Source organism: Podarcis vaucheri, assembly GCF_965113315.1.
Source record: "Podarcis vaucheri genome assembly, chromosome: 3".
NCBI lineage: Eukaryota > Metazoa > Chordata > Lepidosauria > Squamata > Lacertidae > Podarcis > Podarcis vaucheri.
In genome coordinates, this window is record NC_138761.1 from 13,220,997 (window position 1) to 13,240,593 (window position 19,597).

Sequence of the window (19,597 nt, forward strand, 5' to 3'; positions counted from 1 at the left end):
CCAGGGCATTTAGTGTGACCTTTTGGTATCTGCTTCCCATGAAAATCAGGTAGGTAGCTATCTAATGTTTTCCGTAACCTTTTTTTTTTTTTTTTTTTTTGCTATCCACGGAAGCCATCTTGTGCTGGCAACCACAGGGTTTTTTAAAAATCAAGATAGGAGTAGTGGCACCTCATTTTAATCCCTGAAAACCTGCCTCCAGGGTGCTAAGATCAAAGGTGGATGCTCTCTTGGTTGTTACACCACCTTCAGAAGCTCAGCGAGTGGAGGCCTGGGAGGGGCATTCTTTGTGGTGGCCCCTAAGTTGTGGGACTTTTTCCCCATGAGGATGAATCCAGCACCCTCATTCAGCAAATGCTGAAGAGACACCCTGACCTTTGACACTTGAGATGTATATTGTTAGGGCCCACTTTATTTCTGTAATTTAAAATTGTTTCCAGCAGTTTTTAATATTGTGCAATGTTGTGTTTTAGTGTTAACATTGTGTTTTAATAGCCGGAACCTTAGGGTGAAGGGCGGATATTAAATTATAATAATCATAATTTTCTTTACCAATAAATAAATAAATCCCTGCAGGTACTTCCAAAATTATCATTGGGGGCTTGCTTAACACTCACCTGTCTATCCAGGCAACCCCTGTGGCTATTACGATGTCTTATAAATATGACCTACTGGATTTTTGCACTAGTTTAACAAATGTAATTTTTGCCGTTGAGTTTTATGAGGTTCACCCCCGCGGCGTTTCATCTCCTTTGTGCTGGAGGGGTAGACATCTTTGCAAACAAATAAATAAAAATTAAGAAGCACGGGGTTGCTGCAGGTGGCGGGGGAGAGGCGGGGAAGGCGTCTGTCAAGGAAATGGAGCCGTTTCGGTGACCGAATGGCAGGCTACGATACAAGCAGGGGGTGGGGAAAAGGCCTCAATTCCTGTGGCAAGACTTGGCCAATCCATGCCAAAACTAGGAAGCAAGGAGATGGGGAGGTGGTTCTCGAACGGGGATGGAAAACCCTTTGCAGCCCAAAGGCCACATTAACACCTGGACAAATTTCTGAGGGGGACGTGTGACAGAGGAGGCTGGGGCCGAAGGGATTATTAAGGGCAAATTGGGGTGCACGTGTCCTGGTTTTTCTACCAGGTCTGGTCTTCAGTGTCAAGGTTTGAAAATGGAAGTGGATCCATCAGGTTACATTCTCCACCACAGAGGACTGTGGGAAGCTGCCTTAAACTGGGCCCAGTCCATGAATCAGTCGATAACGCACGTCGGAGATTCAGACAGGGTCCACCAATCCCCACCTGAAGATGGCAGGGACTGAACCTGCCTGGGGCATTTTGCATGCAAAGCATGTGCTCTGCCACAGAGCGACAGCCCAGGAGGCTTCTGGGAAGGCAGCCATTTCAAACGCACAACTTCTGTAAAGCATTCAGCCCCTAAGTTCCGTATCTTAGTGCCGGCGCCGTTAAGTGTTGTTCTGAGCCACTGTATTCACAAAAACGACCTCTATCGGCTCATATCGTCTGCAGGACAGCACAAGTTATGGCGCTGCCCTGGAGAAGAAAGTCTTGCTCCCTGCTCTGCACACCGATTTGCCTTAAGGGAAGCTGTTCATTAACTCGGGACACTGCACTTAAGGAGAGATTGAGGCCTGTGTGTTTTAAATGCACTGCAGCCTCCTCCAGTCTCTGGATGCTTCGGACTACAACTCCCATCAACCCCTTCCAGCTGATGGGATTTGTAGTCTTAAACACTCAGAGAAGCAAGAGACTTGAGAGAGGCTCCCCCAGCACTGTCTAGAGGACTACTGGGTCAAAACTCACCCGGCTGTCTTCATCTGGCACCATAGTAGCAGTGCATCTTTCGCAGACTTCTTCTCTTTGTTGTCTTCTGTTTCAACACTAATGTCCTGGATCTGCAATGCAACACATGGATCAGCAAGTCAGTTTTCCCCCAGCTCATTTATTTCAGACAGCCTTCAAACTTTCTGAGAGAACACGGTTGCCGAAGCAACCGCAGAGTAGGAGACTATAAGAACCAGCATGTGAACACACACACACACACACACACACACAGGTTGGAGAAACGTGCTAAGAGGAAGGCACGCTTGGCAAATCCACACTGTGATCAGCTCCCGCCCCGAAACCTATGTCCCCACTGTGGAAGGATGTGTGCATCCAGAATTGGCCTCCCCAGTCACTTGCAGACTCATTGTTAAAACCGTGTTTATGGAAGACAATCTTACTCGGCTACGAGTGATCGCCAAAGAAGAAGATGACAGCAAGCGTGCACTGGATTCCAAAACAATCTGAAGGTTTCCTCCCCTATATACGTACAAAATAATATCGTGAACAGAGCTGGCTACTTCCACTTTTAGAGGAGCATGCTTCACAAAGCATGAGAATGACCCAGCCCAGATAAAGTACACAAGCCCCGCAGATTTCTAAGTGCAGAACTTTGGTTTCTGCCTATAAACTCCAGCAGGTTCAGCTCCCTCGTAAATCTTTGTGAACTGTAGCCTTGGCTCTGCAGGAAATCGCGGCCCTGATCTGCATAATTACGTAAGGAAGTGCTGAGAAGGAATGCCCCGTGGGGAGAGGTTGAAGGAAATTCTCTCTGAAGGGGAAGAGGGAGAAATAAACAGGAATCCCCAAAGTGGCTTGCTTTGGTGGGATGGGAGCGCTAATCCTGGATTCCTGACAGGTGGGTCACTGTTCCTTACCGGGAGGGAGATGGGGGGTGGAGGTTGGTGCCCCAAAAACAAACCAGCAGGAGCAGCCCACCTGCCAGAACACTAGCATGGCGGTTTCATCCCACCCAGAGAGAACCCCTACCCTAAAATATGCTGCTGTGGCACAAAATGCTGAACGTTTATCACGGGGCTACACCTTTGTCTTTTTCCTTAATTACAGTATTTTTCGCCCTATAGGGCGCACCGGCCCATAGGGCGCACCTAGTTTTTTTTGGGGGGGGAATAAAGAAAATAATTGTTATTCCCCCCCCAGGCGCAGGGTTGGGGCCGGGGGAAGTCCGAGCTTCCCCCGACCCCAGCCCCCAGAACAGGCTGCTATCCCCAAGCCTAGGGAGCCCGGCAGGAGTTCCCGCTGGGCTCCCCAGGCTTGCTGATATCTGCCCGAAGCCTGGAGAGCGAGAGGGGTCGGTGTGCACCCCTGCATTTTTCAGTGAAAGCCTGCATTTGCCCCACAGGACGCACACACACATTTCCCCTTAATTTCTGGAGAGCAAAAAGTGCGTCCTGTAGGGGGAAAAATACGGTAATTACAGGTGTTTGTGTGGGGTGTTGGTCTTACTGGAAATACATTATTATTTCAGATTATTTATGTATCTCCCTTTGCACAAGCCACAGGACGGTTTACAACAGTGGTTCCCCAAGTCAGATGGTACCAGACCTGAGGGTGGGTGGGTGGGGGAGGATTACTGGAAAGGGGCACTAAGAGGCAAGCCTTGGTTGTTGGGAGATGTAAATGGTTACCAGGCTTTGACAATCTCATATCTCTGCAACAAGCTCCTCAATTTTGTTGAACTGATTAATCACAGAATCATAGAATCATAGAGTTGGAAGAGACCACAAGGGCCATCGAGTCCAACCCCCTGCCAAGCAGGAAACACCATCAGAGCACTCCTGACATATTAAACTAAACTAAATAGCTAAAATTAAACTAAATAGCTTCAACTAGATTTTAAATAAATGCGCCGTTTGGAGTTTTATTACCTACCTTTGTGGGTCGCGCAAACTGCTATTCTGAATCATGCTTTTTATAGGGTAGGGGGCACTCTGGGTGGGTTTATGGTAGCAAGGGGACAGCAGTCCCAAAAAGTTTGGGAAGCACTGGTATTCAACCAGGCAAAATTCAGTAAAATCCCTAAAATAAAACAGTCCTTTAAATATGCATAAGAAACCAAAGAAAAATAACTGTTAATAGAAGCAGCTGCAGCAGCAATCAGTGCATAGGAAGGCTTCACCCTCCACTACCAGAATTTGAATTTCCCTAGCTCTCAGTGCGGCTAGGAGTATTTTAGGGAGAAAGTTCCTATCGTTGCCGGTGAGAACTTTCTCGCCATGGCTCCCAGGCATGCAAAGGTGTGTGGGGTGATTTTAATTTCGTTCCGCAGCTTAGGAATGAAGAAATCTTCCTCCCCTTCCTATTCGAAGTAAGAACCAGCACCAGCCTGTATAACGAATTATAAACAAAATACACCATGCATTCAGGGAAGCCCTAAAGTGATTCCGCTAAGACTGATGATCTGGGAAGCCGGGAACGATGAGTGTGACTTGCAGGGAAAGGCAAGGGCCGAAGGTGATCTTAGATTTACCTGGAACCTCAATATAATAGTCCAAATAAGGCCGAGGGTGAGTCTGTGGTTCCCGTCCACGATATCGTGGGACCCCATGTTTTCGAGATGCACCCGCTGCTCTTTCAGGAACTGGAGGGCTTTGTCGACGTTCTCCAAGCAGTGGATTCGCATCCTTCCCTTTGTTGGCTTGGGCTGCAAGAAGAACATTCGGAAGAAAAAGAAAGAAGGGAAACGAAACGTCAGTGCAAAGGTGGTCAATCAAGGGTGCATGAATCCAAGCAGCCAACTCATTTTCAGTTCTGTGGCTGGTAAGAAGAAGAAGAGTTCGGATTTGATATCCCGCCTTTCACTCCCTTTAAGGAGTCTCAAAGCGGCTGACATTCTCCTTTCCCTTCCTCCCCCACAACAAACACTCTGTGAGGTGAGTGAGGCTGAGAGACTTCAGAGAAGTGTGACTGGCCCAAGGTCACCCAGCAGCTGCATGTGGGGGTTCAGGGAAGCGAACCCGGTTCACCAGATTATGAGACTACCGCTCTTAACCACTACACTACACTACACTGGCTCTCAACAAGTGACATTAACTGTAACAGCACTTGCTTTACAACTACCAGATCCCATATATTACAGTCTCTTCACTTCCTTAATCTGGAGGTTGGTTCTGCTTGTAAATCTAGACAACTTGTCTCCTCCAGTAGCTTCATCAGTGGGAGGTCACCCAGCAGCTGCATGTGGAGGAGCGGAGATGCGAACCCGGTTCCCCAGATTACGAGACTACCGCTCTTAACCACTACACCACACTGGCTCTCCCAAGAAACTCCTGCACACACAAGGCTTTCCCACCCATTTTAATGGACTGTTCTGCATGCGGACAAGGATCCCGGTTGTCAGACAGCCCCCGTCCATTGACGTGTGTGGGAAGCCCTTGATGGTTAATTTCTGACCCTGCAAGGAACAGATGCATGGCGGCAATGCCAATCAATTTCAATGGGTCTACTCAGAGTATGAATGATGCAGCCCGCTGTCTCCTGCTTCTGATGAATTTGCTGTAATATGAGTGACTACGAAGCAAAGGCAGCCAAAGCTAACAAGGGGGATTATCTCCCAGCATAATAATAAATAAAACCTTCGTTCTTTTGAGCTCTTTGTCCACCACTAGGAACTGTCTCCACTCGTAGTCCCCGTATGAATGGAGGGATAATTCTGGATAAGTTATCCAAAATACCTCAGGAAGTTGCCAAAGGAATGCTCATTCAGAGACTCCTCGGGCTTTATCATGGAGCTGGAGAATAAATACTTGTCTTTGTAGCAGGGAGATTTTGCTTGGTGCAGAGAGAACTGGTGTGAAACAGCTTGGCTGACTGGTTTTTATTTTATTTTTCTGGTCAAAAGGCTAAGGAGTAAACCCGACACAAATCCGGACTGGAGTCCCTAAGGCGGTTGGATGGCGCCTTGAATGCTTTCTCCTGGCAACTCCTGCAGCCAAGATGGTGCCAAATGTATTGCTATCCTTTCTTTTGGACCCCATCAGCGAGGCTGAGAGGGGGGTCTTGTCAACTGGGCAGCCTAGGACCTCCATACACACTGCCCAAGCTTGCACCCCAGGGAGGTCACTTCCATGCTGCTAACACAGCCGTTTAACCTCACCCCTGCAGGCGTACTCCATTGTTTCCTGAGGCAGATGGATGCCGATGATGACAACAACTAAAGGGAGGACAGCAGGACCTATGAAGGTGGTAGAAGAGATCTGAACTCAGATCCTGCTGGCCCAATGCAATGTGCTATCCACTGCCCCCACGCAAGCCAGGGGCTGCAAATCAGAAGGCAGAGGAAAGAGGACTTTACCACCCGCCTTGAACTTTGGATTGCTCTCTTTAGTTCTCACAAGGGCTGGGCGATATCTGGTTTCCAACTTCGCAATATATCACCAGCTAAACATCACGATATACCGATATATCACAATGCCTAAAATAAGGGTGGAGCTACACAGAGGCACTGGCTGGATTCATTGTTTTCCCTGCATCGTGATTTTTGCCGGTGCCCGCTCTTGCGATTTGCTTCCTTCTGTGGGAGGCAAGGGATACCTAAGTCGGCAGAGTTAAGGGGGCTGCGGAAATCAAGAGAAGTATTGTTTCCCCCCACATTGTGATTTTTGCATAACACACACGTCATGATTCGCAATATATTGCCAGGTACAAAATTATGAAACCGATATAGTAATTCAAACAGGTTTCGGGTGATATATCAATATATCGCCCAGCCCGAGTTCTCGCTACGCAAACATTCCTGCAAAAAAACCCCACACTTTGCATCCGGAATAATTGGTCAAGCGAACCAAAAACATGTGCAAGTTTTTACCAGGTATCAAGCTGGATACAGTATTTGACGATGCAATATTGAAGGCAGGCCCTTGTCAACAAATTACCTTCCAGTGTGCAGAGAGCTTGAGTTTGGATTTGATATCCCGCTTTATCACTACCCGAAGGAGTCTCAAAGCAGCTCACATTCTTCTTTCCCTTCCTCCCCCACAACAAACACTCTGTGAGGTGAGTGGGGCTGAGAGACTTCAGAGAAGTGTGACTGGCCCAAGGTCGCCCAGCAGTTGCATGTGGAGGAGCGGAGACGCGAACCCGGTTCACCAGATTACGAGTCCACCGCTCTTAACCACTACACCACACTGGCTTTTGGTGGTCCCTCTTAAAGACTTCCAGTTCTGCAAAATTTGCAGCACCCACTCTCCACAGGTGCACACATACCTAGACAAAGACTTTGTTCCCTGGCTTGCCTGAAGTTGGGTTTTAAAATACAGTGTGCACATGATGCTAGTTAAATTTAACTGGAACACCCCCATTCTTGTGTCCCTGTACTCGCATTCCTTGCAGTGGTGGGAAAGTGCTAAACAAGCAAATAAAGCACTGGCTGCTCACAGTAATGAGAACTGGGAAGACTCCAGGAAGTGCTGGCTGCCAACATGCAAACCTCTTTTTAAAAAGGCCTGGTCAGAATCACAGCCACGGCTGATTGAGTGGGCTCTGTGAGAAGCGAACTTTACAACTTCTTTGGGGATCCTATATATATATGAGCAAGATGGATGTTAGGAAGGAGAAATTCGTTCCAGCTCGCTCCCACGAAGGAACAAGAAAAGGAGGCACATAATCCGGCGGGGTGGTGAGAGCGAAACGTTGGAGACAAGCTGCAAATTGGGCAGAAACCACATTTAAAAAGCATCTGTCAAGTTGCAGCATTAAAGGGCTCTGTGTGCAGCTCCTAAAGAGGGGGGAAAAGAAAAATGAGGAGGGGGTGAGTCAGCAAGCTAACTGCCTCCGGAACAATTGCAATTTACTACATTGAAGTTAATTGGAATTCGTGGGATTGCTTTGTGAGGAACAGCAGAGCCACAACGCTTCCCAGAATTCATCTAGTATAATGAGTCAGGATTCTCCGTAATGATACGATATTAGCAACATGGGGGCCCCCTCCTCCTCCTGATGTAGATCATAGAGGCCAAAGATGAGGAACCTGAGGAGCAGGGGCTGAATGTGGCCCCCAGGCCTCTCTATCTGGCCCTTGGAGCCCTCTCCAGAAGCCACACTAATCGCTAGCCCTGCTTTGTACCAGGAAGCTTTTGCTAGCTGAAAAAGTGTCCCTAATCTGGACGGAAGGCAGAGAGGGGTGAGCGATTGTGTGTGCAAACAAGCCTAGGGGACAAAGGTAACATTTGCAGCTGCTGCTGGGCCTATTTTTGCCTCTGGCCCCACACACCATTAGCATGTAGGCCTTAGCAGCTTGCCCAGAAGGGAGTGCGTCCCTTGGAGCTCTGGCCCAAGAAACAGCTTTTTTGTTCCCACTTCCTTTTCTTGACTTGCCCATTAGTCCAAGCATTCAAGCCTGCCAGAAGACATATCTGGCGTATGAGCCACCAAGATATATTCTGCCTGGGTTCCTGCAATGAACCCCAGGGGAGGCATAACATTAAAACACATTGTTTTCCGGGGTGGGGTGGGGAGACTCTGGAGTCCGCTGGCAGTCCCAAAATGCCACGATTGTTATGTACTGAAGTTCTCACCCTGGGCCAGCAGGGGGATACTGTAGATAGTTTTCACTCAGGTCCACATATGCAAATAAGGGATTGAAAGTGGCGTTCAGTGATTGGATAGTTACAGAAAATGGTTCCTGTTGCGTTCTAGTGGAGCTCTATATAAGCAGGCTGGCTGAACCCTTCAGTTCAGTTCTGTTCTGGCCTGTGAATAAACAAGAGCTGTTTGAAGAATCACTGTGTCGTCTGATATGTTCACCCACAACTTAATAACGACAATCCCACTTATGGCAGGGGCTTCTATGAAGAGCTACATTCCATTGGTGGCAATGTGTCAGGGAATGCATGGCAACAGTGGGCGGAGCAGGAGCCAGCAGTGGGCGGAGCCAGAGTCATAAGTAGGTGGAGCCAAGACCAAAAGTGGGTGGAGACAGCTGCTCCCGCCGCAACACTCCTTCTTTCCCTTTCTCTTCCTACCCACCTGGTCGGAGGAGGCAAGACAGGCTGCTCTTGCAAGATGCCCAAACTGATCACTTGGCAGGTGGCTGCTCTATTGCTGTGTCGATTTTTGGCCCCCCTGGCCCCCTTCCTCCAGTTCCTCCCCCACCTTGACCTCTTTCCCACAGGGCTGCCATCTGCATGTGAAATTGAGCCCAAAGATGCAAGAAAGTAGACCCAAAACTGAAGGGGTTCATTCCCTTCCCACCTACGGCGCTACGAGAACGGGGTTTGCGGCATTTTAAAGGCGCTTCCGCACTCAGCAGGGCTCTCCTATCCCAGAGTCTGGCTCAAAGCTACAGGGTTTTCTCCTTTTCGGGTTCTCCGGGGAAAATGTCAACTAAGGGCAAGGGGCCAGTGCCAAGGCAGAAGGCTTGAGGACATCTGAGACGTGTTATGCCCATTAAGCGCCAGGCTCTGCCTTCCCCACATCCTGACAGGTAAAGATTTGCTACTAGGGTCTCCTGCCTTCCTCCACCAGGTCCCACCTCCAACTCCCAAGATCTTCCTGCTTTCAGAAGACCAAGCAATCCCCCAGCCAATGTGGCCTTGGGACACTGCCCTCTCAGTCGTGACTTTAACGCAACATCTCTTTTGCTTTCCGTTCCGTCGATTTAAGCGACTCACTGAAACAGCTGCGGCAAAAAACAGAAGTTTATACAGCTGTATTATGTATCTCGGGGAAACATGTGGCGTAAACATTAATATTTTGCTACGGTCACCCCTTTCTGACCCCTCTGACTCTGATGTAAAAAGTTTCACTTCATCTTGCTGCAACTCACTGAAGTTCTTCATTCTGGGAGCCTAATGGCAAGAATCTCATCTGTTCTGATCTGGAGAGGGGGAGGTTTATTGGTTTGTGGGGGTCCCCCCCCGGTGTTTGTTCTTGCTTTTTATTATAAATTTTGTGCCTTTATCTTGTATTTTGATGTTGTGAACTGCCCTGAGTTCTGCAGATGAAGGACAGAAATGCAAATTAATTAATTTCTAATCCTGGAGGGGCCACAGAAGCAACTTCAGACCACAAAAAAAATGCGTCACACAACTCAAATTGATTATTCTTTCGATATATAGATATATATTTCAACAACCCCAAAGTTTGAGAGTCAGCAACACAGCTGTTGTGCAGGTATGCCAATCTGTCATGGAACAATCCCACTGAAGAAAGTAAAAGGGGTTACCCAGACCTCGTTGCTGGTTGAGAATGAGCCCCCCTAATAGTTCAGAACCACTGAAGGCGGTGAAGGTCCTGTGTGAGTGTCTGGAGGCGGTTGGAGGATGGATGGCGGCTAATGGATTGAGGTTGAATCCTGACAAGACAGAAGTACTGTTTTTGGAGGACAGGAGGCAGGCGGGTGTGGAGGACTCCCTGGTCCTGAATGGGGTAACTGTGCCCCTGAAGGACCAGGTGCGCAGCCTGGGAGTGATTCTGGACTCACAGCTGTCCATGGAGGCACAGGTCAAATCTGTGTCCAGGAGAGCTGTCTACCAGCTCCATCTGGTACGCAGGCTGAGACCCTACCTGCCCGCAGACTGTCTCGCCAGAGTGGTGCATGCTCTAGTTCTCTCTCGCTTGTACTACTGCAATGTGCTCTATGTGGGGCTACCTTTGAAGGTGATCAGGAAACTACAACTAATCCAGAATGCGGCAGCTAGACTGGTGACTGGGAGCGGCCACCGAGACCATATAACACTGGTCCTGAAAGACCTACATTGACTCCCAGTACGTTTCCAAGCAAAATTCAAAGTGTTGGGGCTGACCTTTAAAGCCCTAAACGGCCTTGGTCCAGTATACCTGAAGGAGCTTCTCCACCACCATCATTCAGCCCGGACACTGAAGTCCAGTGCCGAGGGCCTTCTGGCGGTTCCCTCAATGCGAGAAGCCAAGTTACAGGGAACCAGGCAGAGGGCCTTCTCGGTAGTGGCACCCGCCCTGTGGAACACCGTCCCACCAGATGTCAAAGAGAAAAACAACTACCAGACTTTTAGAAGGCATCTGAAAGCAGCCCTGTTTAGGGAAGCTTTTAATGTTTAATAGACTATCGTATTTTAATATTCTGTTGGAAGCCGCCCAGAGTGGATGGGGAAACCCAGCCAGATGGGCGGGGTATAAATAAAAAATTATATTATTATTATTATTATTATTATTATTATTATTATTATTATTCAAGCTTCAGGGGCCCAGAAATGTAGGTCCCCCCTGACCCAGACCACTACACAGCTAGCTGCTCATGGGCATCTTGCAAGATGCAGTCTGCCAACAAACACATGACCCAGGCTAGCTATTTTTCAGCTGGTATGGAAAGTAACTGCTGAGAAAACAAGGTTTAATTATCACTGTCGGAATAGAACTGGCGGTAATTAAGATCTGCAGGTCAGAGAGCTCCTTATCCTGTTGCTGATCAGCTGGTTTGTGGAAAGAGGGAATATTGATTTTGCTCCTCCAGAATTGCATTTGCTACCACTGGTAATAACTGTTTTTCTTTTCTCTTTTTCTTACACATCAACAAAACACAAAAAACCTGTACATTTACGTCATTTGTTACAAAGATATAAAATTAACAAGAACAACAACTCATGTATTTTGAAAATAAGTCTTCTTAAAGTACATCAAACTTCCCATCGTCTCCATTACCACTGGTAATAAATGTTTTTCAGCAATGTTGCACGCCAGTGGTTTGCTTTTTAAAAAAAGAAACAGGACTAAAAATGAGTGACTTCATAATGTTGCTCAGTGATTAACTGTGCACCCCTAGCCTTATATATTTTCCACCCTAAAAATCAGAGAAACAATATTTTTCAGAGGACTTAGCTTTTGCTACTTCAAAATATTTTCATCAAGTTAATTAGGAGCCCTAATCTTCCGCTCCAACTTTCTGGCGAATAGTGGAGACCTGTGGAAATGAATGTAGTTAGAATTGAACCCAAAAGGTACTTAGAAGCAAAGGAGGAGGAAATTTCTTGTTTTGTCTGTTTGTGCTTCAACCTATAGAACTGGAGCAAGTGAGAACGATTTCACAATGGACACCATTCATACTTGGAACATCTTTTCTCAACCTGATGTCCTCCAAATACTGTGGACTACAGCTCCCATAATCCCTGACAATTGGCCAAGGTGGCTGGGGCTGATGGTCTTTGCAGTGCAAAACATTTGCAGGACATGAGATTGGGGGAAGCAGACATAGAATCACCCTGTGCAACAGAGGATAGGGTTTCTATACTTTAATAGGTGGGTAGAGAGAGCTGGACCATAAAGAAGGCTGATCGCCGAAGAATTTATGCTTTTGAATTATGGTGCTGGAGGAGACTCTTGAGAGTCCCGTGGACTGCAAGAAGATCAAACCTATCCATTCTGAAGGAAATCATCCCTGAGTGCTCACTGGAAGGACAGATCCTGGAGCTGAGGCTCCAATACTTTGGCCACCTCATGAGAAGAGAAGACTCCCTGGAAAAGACCCTGATGTTGGGAAAGATGGAGGGCACAAGGAGAATGGGACAACAGAGGACGAGATGGCTGGACAGTGTTCTCAAAGCTACAAACATGAGTCTGACCAAACTGTGGGAGGCAGTGGAAGTCAGGAGTGCCTGGTGTGCTCTGGTCCATGGGGTCACAAAGAGTCGGACACAACTAAACAACTAAACAACAACAGAGTAAATTTTGGTTAAGTACTGAATATCACTTGCAGTGCTAAGACGCTGCAGGGTACCTGCCAAAATCGCGTCTTCGACAACTGGAATTTCTGAACATTGTTCCATGGAACGTACAAGGGTTCGCTGGAAACTGTTGAGAGTTTCTTCACTAGATCAGTCACAACGGGCAGGTTTCCCTGCAGAGCAACAGGTAGTCACAGGCGAGCACTGGGTAGGTCTTAAGACGATATCTCATTCTCTTCCCCACTTCACACCCCAAGCCACAATTCTATATCGATGAATTTGCATCCCAGAATCTTCTGCAACATGCAGGGTTTCTGTGATGAAGCCGTCAATGTAGAAGAGGGTGCCTGAAGTTTTTAAAATGCACTGTTGTGTACAGCTGTTAACACAGCATTGTATCTACAAGCTTGCCTGGTCACCATAGGTGATCAAGAATTCTGTTCAGGCGAGTATACATTAGAATACATTGGAGTATTCTTTCCCTCCTCTGTCATCGATGTGTTCTTACGCTGTTTGTGACGAAGGGTGTTTACTTCCTTCACAACCAGCATGAAAACACCGGCTACTAGGCTCTAGTAACTTTCACAGGCTTTGATTGATTGATTGATGGATTGCAAACTTTTGTTTGCAGGCTTCTGTTAATACATAAGAGAAACTCTCTGCTCTACAACATCTGACACCCCCTGTCTACACTCAGTGCCAACCCCAGATACTAGCTTCTGGGAATGAAGTGTTTATAAAGGGGAACTTGGATCTTTGAAGCAACATTCATGCAGAACAGAATCGACTGCTTTTGAGATATGTTATGGCCCAGCTGACAAGTAGCATGTTAGGCCTTGACTTGGAAGGTTAAGATTCAGCTGCTTCCCCTGTTCCTGGGTTAATAACAACCTACTCCACAGGCTTACGGCAAGATACTCCCTGATGTAAATAATAATAAACACATTTCCTCTTCCTTCAGTCTGAGGAAGTGGGACGGGGAGTTTGGACAGGGAGGAATGCAAACTGGCTTCCTTCGCTCGCTGTGTTTATGTTTGTTTAAGAATCTCAGTTATGTGCTGGGCACACATAAAGCGAGGCAACTTTAATTCCTTCTAATCTTCCCCCCTCTGTGCAATAAAGGGCAAAATTTGCCAGAGAAGATGCGTGCATGTGAGCTGACCTTTGGGGCTTTCGGAAAAAATAAAGGAATTATTGTTAAAGCACTGAACGGCCAAAAGTGCCGTTTTATATAAACGAGTCTCGTGCTGGTGTGTTTGTGTTACTGTCGGGAGGGGAAGAATTCTAAAATGTTGTTGCCTTTTCACGCTAGCTGGATTCTTTTCCCACTTCGCAAATAGGAAAATAATCCACTTCTGACTTTTTAATTATCTGGCGGATTGACCTTTAAGGACTAGCCTTTTGACTTATTTCCCCGAGGGCAAAAGTGATCCGCCTTCACTTTCCGGAAGCACTTTTGGATTTGGACAACAACAAATAAGTTGTGCAAGGAAACATCATTTAAAAATAATAAAGGTAAACTTTAGTGGATCTGCTAAGCAGTGGAAAGGATATTAATGTAGAAAAAATAAAATGGGGTGCATTGGTATACTCTTCTTTCACATACCCGCATTCCCCATAACGGCGGCAGTTCCATTCATAAAATTGGAGAGTTGGAAGAGATCCTGAGGATCATCCAGTCCAACCTCCTGTAAAGCAGGAATATGCAGCTGCCCCATGTAAGGATTGAACCTGAAACCTTGGCGTTATCAGCATTACATTCTACCCAACTAAGCTGTCTACTTGGATTGGGAGATCAGCCACATTTAAGGTACCAATGTATTTGGGACACGGGTGGCACAGTGGGTTAAACCACAAAGCCTAGGACTTGCCGATCAGAAGTTCGGCAGTTCAAATCCCCGCGACGGGGTGAGTTCCTGTTGCTCAGTCCCTGCTCCTGCCAACCTAGCAGTTTGAAAGCACGTCAAAGTGCAAGTAGATAAATAGGTACCACTCCAGTGGAAAGGTAAATGCCGTTTCCGTGTGCTGCACTGGTTCGCCAGAAGCGGCTTAGTCATGCTGGCCACATGACCCGGAAGCTGTATGCCGGCTCCCTCGGCCAATAAAGCGAGATGAGCGCCGCAACCCCAGAGTCGGCCACGACTGGACCTAATGGTCAGGGGTCCCTTTACCTTTTTAACCTTGTATTTGCCTACCATATCCCACGCCATAATATATTTGTTGGGGTTGCATCCAATAGTAGAACAAGAGGAAGGCAGCTTGCCCCAAAGATCTTTCTCTTCTCCATCTCCCCTCTGCACCCTCTCCCTCCATATCCCACATCCAAACCCCTCTTCATAGGGTCAGGAGCCATTCCTGGTCACTGGGAGCTGTGCTGAATAGAGCGGTAACATAAGAGGTTAATGTCTGTAATCAGGTGGAAGGATATTGCTTGTGCTTCTATATTATCACGTTTACCGAGTGTTTTAATATTTATGTCCCTAAAGCGCTCGCTGAATTACACGGGGAAATTTTCGCGGCACGTAACGGCAATCTAATCCCTGTATCAAATAAAAGGGAGTGCAAAGTTGCGATTAGAAACTTCCCTTTCAAGACCCAGAACTTGAGAGGTAAAATAATACCTACTATACTCTGCTGCATTTAAAAACCCTGCAAACCATTTCCTCCAAACGCAAGAGGAGGAAATTAGAAGTGACGTCTCCTCCATCATCATTATCTTCTTCCAATTTTCTGGACCATGGAGAATATTTCACACATTTATGTCTTATTACTGTGTGCAACAATATGGACAACTGATTCCTCAGTCTCTCAGTCTCTCACATTTTCCCTTTTGTACTTTGAGCAAGCATCCTCTTCTATTTGAAGCTGCGTCCCCTCCCCCCGCCCTTTAATATTGTGAAATAAATGAATGGATTATTATTGTTGAATTATTATTTATTTAACACGCGAGTCACTTTTGTTACAAAAACTCAAAGCAACTTGCAACAACAAACACATACATTTAAAAAACCCTAGCATAAAACAAACGGGAACAGGGGAAAACTAAAAACCTGAAAAAGATGTGTCTTTTTCCAAGCAAACCATAGCATGTCATTGATGTGTTTTCAGTTATCTCCACTGGAGCGAAATCCCTCCATTCAATTTCAGGTGAGTCCACCTGCCACACCTCCTGACTGGAATCCTATACACAGTCTCTACTGTTCAACAAGCCACCTCCCAACCTTCTGTAGAGGTTTTTGGTGGATAGAGAAGGTTGATTTTGAGAGAAGTCTTCTCTCCCTCGACTGTCACCTGGACTCACAGCTGTCCATGGAGGTGCAGGTCAAATCTGTGTCCAGGACAGCTGTCTACCAGCACCATCTGGTATGCAGGCTGAGACCCTACCTGCATGCAGACTGTCTCGCCAGAGTGGTACATGCTCTGCTTATCTCCTACTTGGACTACTGCAATGCACTCTACGTGGGGCTACCTTTGAAGGTGACCCGGAAACTACACCTAATCCAGAATGCGGCAGCTAGACTGGTGACTGGGAGTGGCCACCGAGACCACATAACACCGGTCTTGAAAGACCTACTTTGACTTCCAGTACGTTTCCGAGCACAATTCAAAGCCTTGGTGCTGACCTTTGAAGCCCTAAATGGCCTCGGGCCAGTATACCTGAAGGAGTGTCTCCACCCCCATCGTTCAGCCAGGACACTGAGATCCAGCGCCGAGGGCCTTCTGGTGGTTCCCTCACTGCGAGGTTACAGGGAATCAGGCAGAGGGCCTTGTGGGCAGTGGCGCCTGCCTTGTGGAATGCCCTCCCATCAGATGTCAAGGAGATAAACAACTATCTGACTTTTAGAAGTCATCTGAAGGCGAAATTTTTAGGGAAATTTTTACTGTTTGATGTTTTATCGTGTTTTTAATATTCTGTTGGGAGCCGCCCAGAGTGGCTGGGGCAACCCAACCAGATGGGTGGGGTATGTATGTATGTATAAATTATTATTATTATTATTATTATTATTATTATTATTATTATTCCATCAGGCTGCCTCAGTGGGAGAGATGGAAAGCAGGATTCATTCCATTAGTTTTGCTGGAAGACAAGCCCCATGGGGCTCCTTCTGCCCCACCCCCCGGGCTCTTTTCTGTTCCAGTTGGCCATTTTAAAAAACTACTACAATGGTATCTCGGGTTAAGAACTTAATTCGTTCTGGAGGTCCGTTCTTAACCTGAAACTGTTCTTAACCTGACGCACCACTTTAGCTAATGGGGCCTCCCACTGCTGCCGCACCGCCGGAGCACGATTTCTGTTCTCATCCTGAAGCAAAGTTCTTAACCCAAGGTACTATTTCTGGGTTAGCGAAGTCTGTAACCTGAAGCGTCTGTAACCCGAGGTACCATTGTACTAAAGAATTGGTGCCTGTTGCTTGTTTCCCCTGCTCTTCCCTCCATGCCCAATATCCCTTGTGTGCCACATGGGGTTTTTTAGCTAGTAAGCCTACAGTAATAACAACAACAACAACAACAACAACAACAATAGTTGTTGTTGTTGTTTTATTTGTACCCCGCCCATCTGGCTGGGTTTCCCCATCCACTCTGGGCGGCTTCCAACAAAGATTAAAAATACAGTAAAATGTCACACATTAAAAACTTCCCTGAACAGGGCTGCCTTCAGATGTCTTCGAAATGTCAGGTAGTTGTTTATCTCTTTGACATCTGGTGGGAGGGCGTTCCACAGGGCGGGTGCCACTACCAAGAAGGCCCTCTGCCTGGTTCCCTGTAGCTTTGCTTCTCGCAGTGAGGGAACCACCAGAAGGCCCTCTGCATAGGGATTGTCTTGTTTTAATTTGATCACATGTACACCAATTGGGGAAACTTTTGGGGGGGCTGGAGAGCAGGGTACAAATGTTCAGAATAAATAAGGAAAGAAGGGCCCAACAGGAACATGTGTGTGGATTCAGGAATGTGGAGTTGTGAACTAACCTTTTTTTTTTTTTACTATAGCTTATATTCCCACCCACCCATTCTGGTCTTCTGAGGCACCAGACGTGCAGCTATTTTGTGGCTGCTTCTGCAGACACATTTCCAGTTGGGAATGGCCCTAGGGTGGCGGCTTATCTAAATTCTGGGCTGCAAAATCCTAGAAGGCTCCCTTGGCTTTAGCCATGATCCTACCCATCAAGCGTGGCAGTGGGATCACCAATGCTTAACTCAAAACAACTATCAGCATGCACGGAGGAAAAAGAAACATAAACAGGAGAGGGTTCAGCAAACGAGATTTAAAAGCTAATCCTGCAAACATACTTCGGAATGCATGCAATTATCTCAAGGCCTTCGCAAACCACTTTATCTAGATGTTTGTTTGCAGTGGAAGGCGTGCCAGAACGAGAGCTCTTTGCACAGAGATTGCTGCAGTTGTGTTCCTTCTAAAGTCAAGGCAACCAGGCTAAGAAGCACCTACTGTGTATTATAAAAATCGGAGCCTCACACAAATACAGCCAAACACATGTAGTAAATATGATGGCATGGCGACAATACTATGAGTGAATCAGGGGGTGTTGCAGGCTGTTGAAGCTCAAAGGCTGGGAAGCGTAGTTCCCTGAGGGGAACAGGGGTCTCCAAACAACATTTGGCACCGTTAACAAACTACAATTCCCAGGATTCTTTGGGGGAAAGCCATGACTGTTAGAGCAGTGAAACAGTGCTTAAATGTATGGAGTGGGTTTGGCCCAAATGCAGCCTTTATTTATCATTCATTCTGATTTCAAAGAATCATAGAATCAAATTGGAAGGGACCCTGAGGATCATCTAGTCCATGGGTAGGCAAACTAAGGCCCAGAGTCCGGATCTGGCCCAATCGCCTTCTCAATCCGGCCTGCGGATGGTCCATGAATCAGCATGTTTTTACATGAGTAGAATGTGTGCTTTTATTTAAAATGCATCTCTGGGTTATTTGTGGGGCATAGGAATTCGTTCATATTTCCCCAAAAAAATATAGTCCGGCCCCCCACAAGGTCTGACCCCTGATCTAGCCCAACCCCCTGCAATGCAGGAATATGCAGCTGTCCTGTGTGGGATTGTGGGGTGGCTATACGACAAGGAGCATTCATCCTGATTTCCTTGTGAAGAGTTTATATGTCTTTCCACTGATCATTAGTTCATTCCCACTTTTCACTGCGTTTTCCCGTACTTTGCAAAAAATATGCTGTTGTTTTTTAAAAAGTGGGCTTGTTGCACTAGGGCAGTGAATCTTTTTTATCCAATTCAGTTGCACGACACTAAATTTCTTGAACTCCTCCTGCAAAATAGTGACAGCAAAGGCACCACTCGTGAGAACACAGAGGGAGCACCACTGGAACAGACCAAGGAGTTTGATAGTCCACCACTTCATCTTTAGGAGCAACAGCCTGTCAGTCAATGAATGTGTCCTTTAATACCAACCTCACTTGTCCCCGTACCCATTTGTGGTGGTTAAGCAATTGGGGCTGACGGCTTTGTTTGCCCGAGCTGGAACTCTGGATTTCTGGGCCACAGAAAATGTATCTTGAAAGGCTGGTGCCAAAAGATGTGGGTGGCGCTGTGGTCTAAACCACCGAGCCTCTTGGACTTGCCGATTGGAAGGTTGGCTGTTCGAATCCCCGCAATGGAGTGAGTTCCCATTGCTCTGTCCAGCTCCTGCCAACCTAGCAGTTCAAAAGTACACCAGTGCAAGTAGATAAATAGGTACCACTGTGGCGAGAAGATAAATGGTGTTTCTGTGCGCTCTGGTTTCTATCACGGTGTTCCGTTGTGCCGGAAGCAGTTTAGTCCTGCTGGCCACATGACCCAGAAAGCTGTCTGTGGAGAAACGCCAGCTCCCTCAGTCTGGAAGTGAGATGAGCGCCACACCCCATAGTCGCCTTTGACTGGACTTAACCTTTACCTTTGCCTTTGCCAAAAGAAGTATTTGGAAGAGTATGCCCCCAGGGGCACATGGCATTAATAATGATATCATTCTTGTTTATTACTTCATTGTGATCTAGCTGCTAACAGATAAAATGAATGACTGGAGTACTTTACTGAAACTTTCACAAAGCTTGAAATGTTTTTCTAAGTGATTTTATTTCACTTTTACTAG

At 46.9% G+C, this 19,597-nt stretch overlaps 1 protein-coding gene across 3 annotated transcripts in view; it reads right to left on the reverse strand.

Annotated features, from left to right (window-relative positions):
- Nucleotides 1-19,597, reverse strand: part of SPTBN1 (spectrin beta, non-erythrocytic 1) — a 244,607-nt gene that overhangs the window by 73,106 nt on the left and 151,904 nt on the right. For all 3 annotated transcript variants that reach the window (XM_082217182.1, XM_082217180.1, XM_082217181.1), the window contains 2 exons: nucleotides 4,329-4,502; nucleotides 1,817-1,908 (listed from right to left, as the gene is read on the reverse strand). In XM_082217182.1, coding sequence (XP_082073308.1) covers nucleotides 1,817-1,908; nucleotides 4,329-4,502 — 266 coding nt within the window. The remainder of the gene's footprint in view (nucleotides 1-1,816; nucleotides 1,909-4,328; nucleotides 4,503-19,597) is intronic.